General features: G+C 43.3%; 1 protein-coding gene across 2 annotated transcripts; it reads left to right on the top strand.

The window, feature by feature from the left end:
* Window positions 1-477: 477 nt before the first annotated feature.
* LOC124706357 (ERBB-3 BINDING PROTEIN 1-like) lies at window positions 478-3,444 on the top strand. Of its 2 annotated transcripts, XM_047238023.1 has the most exons (10): window positions 478-621; window positions 733-829; window positions 1,333-1,417; window positions 1,507-1,656; window positions 1,743-1,896; window positions 2,085-2,300; window positions 2,383-2,519; window positions 2,597-2,688; window positions 2,881-3,063; window positions 3,154-3,444. In XM_047238023.1, the coding sequence occupies exons 2-10, from the start codon at window positions 733-735 to the stop codon at window positions 3,216-3,218; spliced, it is 1,179 nt and encodes a 392-aa protein (XP_047093979.1). In that variant the 5' UTR covers window positions 478-621; the 3' UTR covers window positions 3,219-3,444. The 2 variants fall into 2 exon arrangements, with proteins under 2 accessions (XP_047093979.1, XP_047093978.1); XM_047238022.1 differs by having other exon boundaries at window positions 2,881-3,444.
* Window positions 3,445-6,626: the final 3,182 nt, after the last annotated feature.

Below are 6,626 nucleotides of genomic sequence, written 5' to 3' on the forward strand. Positions count from 1 at the left end.
TCAAAATTTTCGAATCTAAAAAAAATATAAACAAAACCGAAAACAGAAAAAAGAAAAGAAAACAGAAAAAAGAAACCAGAAAAAAGAAAAAAGAAAAAACGAGGCCAAACAGCCATAAATGGGCCTGGCCCATACCCGACCAGGGGGTGTGCGGTGGCCGGTAGCCACCGACCTGATCGGTGTATAGGTTTTGCCCCAGCGCCGACCAGGTCGGTATCGAGGAGCTCCCGGAGCCCCCGATCTGGTTGGTGTATAGGGAGTGCCAGCCCAAGCTCGCGCGTGGTATGGGCTAGAATACTCGGAGGTCGGGGCCTTGGTCCACCCAAAAGCGACTACGCCGCTGCATCCCAATGACACACAGGGCCCACCATTCAGCGTCTCTCCGCTGGTCCGCCCCCCGCACGCGCGGGTCACGTGACGCTCCCTGGCATTTGCCCTAGCCGCTTCAACTCGCCGCCCCCAGACCCGAGCCTCCGCTTCCATTCTAATCCGCCCCTCGCGTGACCTCAAAGCCTCCAAACCCCTCCTCCTCCCAAACCCTAACCCTAAAACCTCCACCCTCCCGCCGCCGCCGCCGGATTCCGCTCTCCAGCCTCCGCGCCCCCTGTTCGGATCGAAACGGTGAGGAATTCCCCGAACTCCTCTCCCGTATCCGCCGCTCGATTCAGGCGGCCTCGCCCCTTTCGCAGCAGTTTCCACCGCCGCTTCTAATTACTCTCGGTGGTTGTCCAGATGTCGTCGGACGAGGAGGTCAGGGAGGAGAAGGAGCTCGACCTCTCCTCCAACGAGGTCGTCACCAAGTACAAGACCGCCGCCGAAATCATCAACAGTAACCTCTCGCCTCCCTGAACTATCCCGTTCCCTGTTCGTTGATATGTCGCGGTCGATGCGGTTGCTGGTGTGCTAGGTTGCGAAAATGGCCCTGTCTTTGTTATTGGGGCAGGTTGTCGGAGATTATACTGTTTATAGCCAAGCCGTAGGTAGCTGGATGTAGCTGCTCGCTCAGTAGGTCTGCAAGTGTTCGTGTTTTTAGGATACTGGGTATACTCAGTTTAGAACATTAAGATGTCAAGTAATTCCTTCGGACCCTTTGCAGCAGAATTTGAGCATCAACATGGGTAGTGGACTGCTGGTCCTGGTGGCAGGTTTTTATCCCAATCAGGACGACACTCTACTATGTTATGTTTACCTTTGTGTAATTGTAGGGTCAAGGCTTACACATACTGATTTCTGTGGGCTGAGCCATTTCATACGAATGTGCAGATACGTTTGCATTGATGTATGATGGCATCAGATATCTAACGCCCCGTTCATTTTTTTGTTGTGGAACAGAGGCTCTGAAGTTGGTCTTGGCCGAGTGCAAGCCGAAAGCCAAGATTGTTGACATCTGTGAGAAGGGTGACAATTTCATCACAGAGTAATGGATCCAGTTCCGTCTTTCACGATATCTTTCTTATTGTTTCCTTGCTGGCTTCCTAGTTACACTGGCTTTTTTTATGAGAGCAGGCAGACTGGGAATGTCTACAAGAACGTCAAGAGGAAGATTGAGAGGGGCATTGCTTTCCCAACATGCTTGTCTGTGAACAACACAGTCTGTCATTTCTCCCCGCTTGCCACTGATGATACAGTGCTGCAAGAAAATGATATGGTCAAAATGTATTGTCTCGCTTCAACTTTTTCTGCCATGCATGTTTTATTTTTATTTTTGCCATGATCATTGAGTATTCTGCTCTCCTTGACAGAGATATGGGCTGCCATATTGATGGTTTTATTGCTGTCGTGGCTCATACACATGTCATCAAGGATGGCCCAGTTGCTGGAAGAGCAGCTGATGTTCTTGCTGCTGCAAATACAGCTGCAGAAGTTGCTATGAGGCTTGTTAGGCCTGGAAAGAAGGTACTTTTTCTACAAAGCACCACTGTTATTTCAGAGTATTTTCTCTTCTACAATTTATCCTCCTTTTCTTACTCATGGTTCTGGATAGTCCTCCCTAGATGTACTAGTCTTACCCTCACTATTGCTTACCCTTTCTCATTGTCACGGTCTGCTGATATGCGAGTTTTACCTACTTATAATTTCTGCAGAATAAAGATGTTACTGAAGCAATTCAGAAAGTTGCTGCTGCTTATGATTGCAAAATTGTGGAAGGAGTCCTTAGCCATCAGCTCAAACAGTTCGTCATTGATGGTAACAAAGTTGTACTCAGTGTTTCCAATGCTGATACGAAGGTTGATGATGCTGAATTTGAGGAGAATGAAGTCTATGCTATAGATATTGTCACCAGCACTGGGGAGGGGAAGGTGAGAATTGATTTTATTTGCACAATGTTATCTCTTTCCTTGAATATTTGCTTACATTTTTTTGTTGATCTGTAACCTGCAGCCGAAGTTGTTGGATGAGAAGCAGACCACCATCTATAAGAGAGCTGTGGACAAGAATTATCACTTGAAGATGAAAGCATCGAGGTTCATTTTCAGTGAGATCAGCCAGAAGTTCCCAATCATGCCGTTCACTGCTAGGTATGCTACTGGACATTGATTTTTGTAATGCATTTTCATTTTGTTTGCTTGCTGACATATGTAGTGAATTGTGGCAGGGCGTTGGAAGAGAAGCGTGCACGCTTAGGCTTAGTGGAATGCATGAATCATGAGCTGTTGCAGCCGTACCCTGTTCTCCACGAAAAGCAAGGTAGTCAAGATAACCCCCCCTGACATTGGAAATTGTTTATGCAACTCCTGTTCAATATCCCTTTGGTTGTGTAGATCTTTTGAACTCCGTATGGGAATCTGATGAGTACAGAGTACTTGTTATTTTTGCTGATCTCATCTGATGTTTATTTCTTCTCTCTTAATTTGTCTCACTAGTTATTTCTCTTTGCAGGCGACCTTGTTGCACACATCAAATTCACAGTGTTGCTGATGCCCAATGGATCGGACAAGGTAACATCACATTCACTTCAGGAATTGCAGCCCACAATATCTATTGAAGACAATGCTGAGATCAAAGGGTGGCTTGCTCTGGGTACAAAGTCAAAGAAGAAAGGTGGTGGAAAGAAAAAGAAAGGTATGTATGGCTATCTTGGTTCTTCTGCGTTTTGTTACTCTTTGATACATGTAGCTTGTACTTACAGAACTTACTTTTCCCATCTAATAGGTAAGAAAGGAGACGCAGCAGAAGCAGCAGAGCCTATGGATGTTTCAGAGCAGAGCCAAGAATAATTCAGACTTTTTTCCTTTGCTTCCGCTGCTTCTGTACCTGCTCCTTCGCTGCATCTGATTGTGTTATATTACATTCAGCTGTGGGAATTTGAGTGTACTTTTTTTGAGGAGTCTGAAGAAATGATCAATCCTTCTGCACACCTGTTCACTTCAAAGCACAAATTGATCATTATCTATGGTGTGCTGAATGTGTACTTGTCAATTCTGCTTATAAGTCTGCTTAACTGTGTTCAACACTCATGTGATGTTTGTCTGTTTGCTAACATTCATAAGGTGTGAGTTACGGTAGTACTTTTATGTGTATGGCCTTCTAGAATAACATGCATCATTTCAGGTGTGAATGTCTGGGATTCTGTGTCTATTCATGAATGTCTGTTGTATGTTAATATTCATTCTAGTCATAATAGAATCCTAGATGCCCGGTAACGTGCTACTATTGTTTCAGTCTCCTTCATATTAGTTTTCTTTTGAAAGTGTGGCATTCAATGTCCACTATCTTGATTGAGGCCATAATACATAATAATAATGAATGGATAAGAGAGAAATCCTATAGTGGGATAAGGTGTATCGTGAATGCACCATGCTGCTTCAGTTCTTGTGGATCACACTTCGGATTATTGGAAATTTCAAGAATTTAAATTTTCATATTCAGCTATGTGTTTTTACCCGCAGTGACAAAGAATATGTCTGTCATCTACCTAGCCAACACTTATGCTAAGAATGTCTTTTTGTTACCGTAAGGATAACTCGTGGAGCATGAAGCAAACAATGTTGGAATGAAGATAAAAGGCAGACGAACATGATTGCTATGACTTCCAAGAAATAACTGATTTATACTGTTCATTGGAACTCATCTTCAAGGCTAGTGTCTTTTGTTGTTGTTGAATTAGTTTATAAGATATCAGAAAATTCGACTTGAATACCCAATCTTATCAGATGAGGCCGCAAATATTTCTAGAAACATTTTGATACCGCTAACTTATCTATTCCGCTCAAGCATGCCCCGTGAGCCCTTTAGGTCAAGGGCCATACTCCCCGCGCCTGGAAATACTTGTCACAATTTTGTCTAAATTCATATGTATCCACACAGTAATATGTGTACAAAAAAATCTATGACAAGTATTTCCAGATAGAGAAAGTAGTTCAAGTAGTACTTCACAAATAAACAAGGTTGCAAAGTATCATTTGTGATAATAAATGAGAAATAAGTAGGAGTAGGCCACATTAGGGAGGGAATGATGAGTGGTGCGCATAAATCTGAATGTACTTTCCCGAATTGAAAGATTCCACAAATTTATAGTAGAAAAAAGGTACTCCCGTAAACTACTACTCCCGTACATGAATTGTTGATTTCCGTGTAGTCCCATGAAGGATTTAATTCCAAATTCGCAAGTCCTTTTTTGGCGCTTAGCTGCTTACTCATGTCAACTTTGATAAAGTGAGGTCTTAACCCATTATAAACTGTCTGTTTGTTACAATTGCATTTTATCTTTTATAACTTCAATCGATATTTCTGAGTGTAACATGAAAAATCAAATTTGCATTTTGTCGTAATTCGTTACTTCAAGAAGCTAATCCATGTCATAAAAGCTACATAACAACAATTTAACGACATGCAAGCACTTGTATACAAAAAACTTGTAAATGCACCCCATTGATTCATAATAGGTGACCGACTTATCGGTCTGGTTTAGAAAAAACTAAGTCTTCTTTTTGGAATCCTACGAAAAAGTGTCTATATTCCTGACACAATGTTAGTTTTTTCAAAAACAATTGTGCATGCCCTCCAAACTTAAAAAATGGGGATTAATGGTTATTTTACTGATATGCAAGCAAGTGAAGCAACTATATGCTAGAAACTATTTTAACCATACATTATCTACTTGTCGTATTGTGTTAGAAAAACATCTTTGAACAACATAATTGTTTAAATTTAAGAAAGGGGAGTCTTTCCTTACTTCCTTTCTCATTACAAAATGTTGAGATTTTTATACAAAATATAGGTCTTAGGGAATACATTTTGAAGATCTTGTAAATGGGAACATGCGTGATACCAATTGTTGATATGACTACGGTTTGAAATTAAAGCACTTTAAATTCAAAAAGGAAGGTTTGAATGTCGTTGACATCATCTACTTTGTTTGTGTATGCGATGCTTTTGTGGTGCCACTAAACGAGAGAAAACGAGGTGCACAAGAAGGTGAAAGTAGATGTTGTGCAGCAGTCATGGACTACAAAAGTGTGTGTGTGACTTCTAGAAGTGTCCATCTTTTGTATGCCCTGTTGTATTACGAGTGTAAGTGGGGTTGTTTGGCTTTTTTAAATCTATAAAAAGGTAGAGAAAAATTTATTTATGGCCTTTTTGTTTGGGTTGTTTGTGGCTGGTTGTGCCGCAGTGTTGAAAAAGTTGCTATGAAGAAAAGTTGTTGCTTAGAATTTTACTATTTAACAATTTAGGTGGCTGTGAATTGGAAAATTGTCTCACATACCCTCAAAGTTATAAGAACGTGTATTTTCCTGTTTATGTATAATGAAAAAGCACATAAATCACAAAAAACTTTCGAGAACCGAGCCACGTGGATGAGGGGAATTGGGTTGAGCGGACGGTTTGTAGACGGCGGACCGGGCGGTGGTCGAATCTGAGGCGTGGCGGCATACGATGGTGTCGGGTTTACGAAGCCTAACTCTTGCTCGATGGACACAACATGGTGACTACTTTCGGGCGAATAGATGGTTTTCGATGGGCTAGGTGGCATTCTCTTGTTATTACTCGAAACAAAATGAGCAAAAGAGTATAGCAGTTCAAAAGCCGCGGGAAGCACTTCAATTGGTGCTTTCTCTCACCCCTGTTTCATGCTTAGAGGGTGCTTCGGAAATAACCAAACCTTTTGTTTCTTCCTCGGCTTATTTTGGTGGAAAACAAAAAAAAACTAAACAAAAGGACTCTTTAAAATACAGAAAACCATTGAAAAACTGAAATAAAATTATTACTTGTACTAGAATAGAATAAAAAAAACCCGATGGAGTAGTGGCGTAGTTAGGGCATCTCCAACGGGGCGACCCATCCCGCGCCCGCGCGTCCGGATGGGTCGATCCGGACAAAATCCCGGCCCAACGCGGCGACGCACCGCAAAAGCGGACGGCCACGGCGTCCGGAACGACGCAAACCCGGCCCAAATATTGGCTAGGTTTGCGTGGCCGCGGATGGCACGCGCCGTCCGCTCGCGTCCGGCGTCCGTCGCCTCGTCTCCTTTGGGCCCACTCGGCGGTGACCCGGGAGGGTATTAAATGGGGACCGGAGGGGATCCGGAACTCCACTCCGGTCCCCACTCCACTCCGCAGAAACCGCCGCCATGGCCCCGAAGCGCGGTTTCGCTCCCGGAGCCCACGACGACGAGGCGAGCAGCA

The sequence above is a fragment of the Lolium rigidum genome, chromosome 4 (genome assembly GCF_022539505.1).
Source record: "Lolium rigidum isolate FL_2022 chromosome 4, APGP_CSIRO_Lrig_0.1, whole genome shotgun sequence".
In the NCBI taxonomy this organism is placed as follows: Eukaryota; Viridiplantae; Streptophyta; class Magnoliopsida; order Poales; family Poaceae; genus Lolium; species Lolium rigidum.

What these genes read in the sequence shown, in the direction of transcription:
- LOC124706357 (XM_047238022.1), top strand. Translation starts at nt 733, where the DNA reads ATGTCGTCGGACGAGGAGGTCAGGGAGGAGAAGGAGCTCGACCTCTCC. An exon ending in CGCCGCCGAAATCATCAACA is followed by an intron (nt 830 to 1,332) that starts GTAACCTCTCGC and finishes GTTGTGGAACAG; the next exon opens with AGGCTCTGAAGTTGGTCTTG. An exon ending in TTGTTAGGCCTGGAAAGAAG is followed by an intron (nt 1,897 to 2,084) that starts GTACTTTTTCTA and finishes TAATTTCTGCAG; the next exon opens with AATAAAGATGTTACTGAAGC.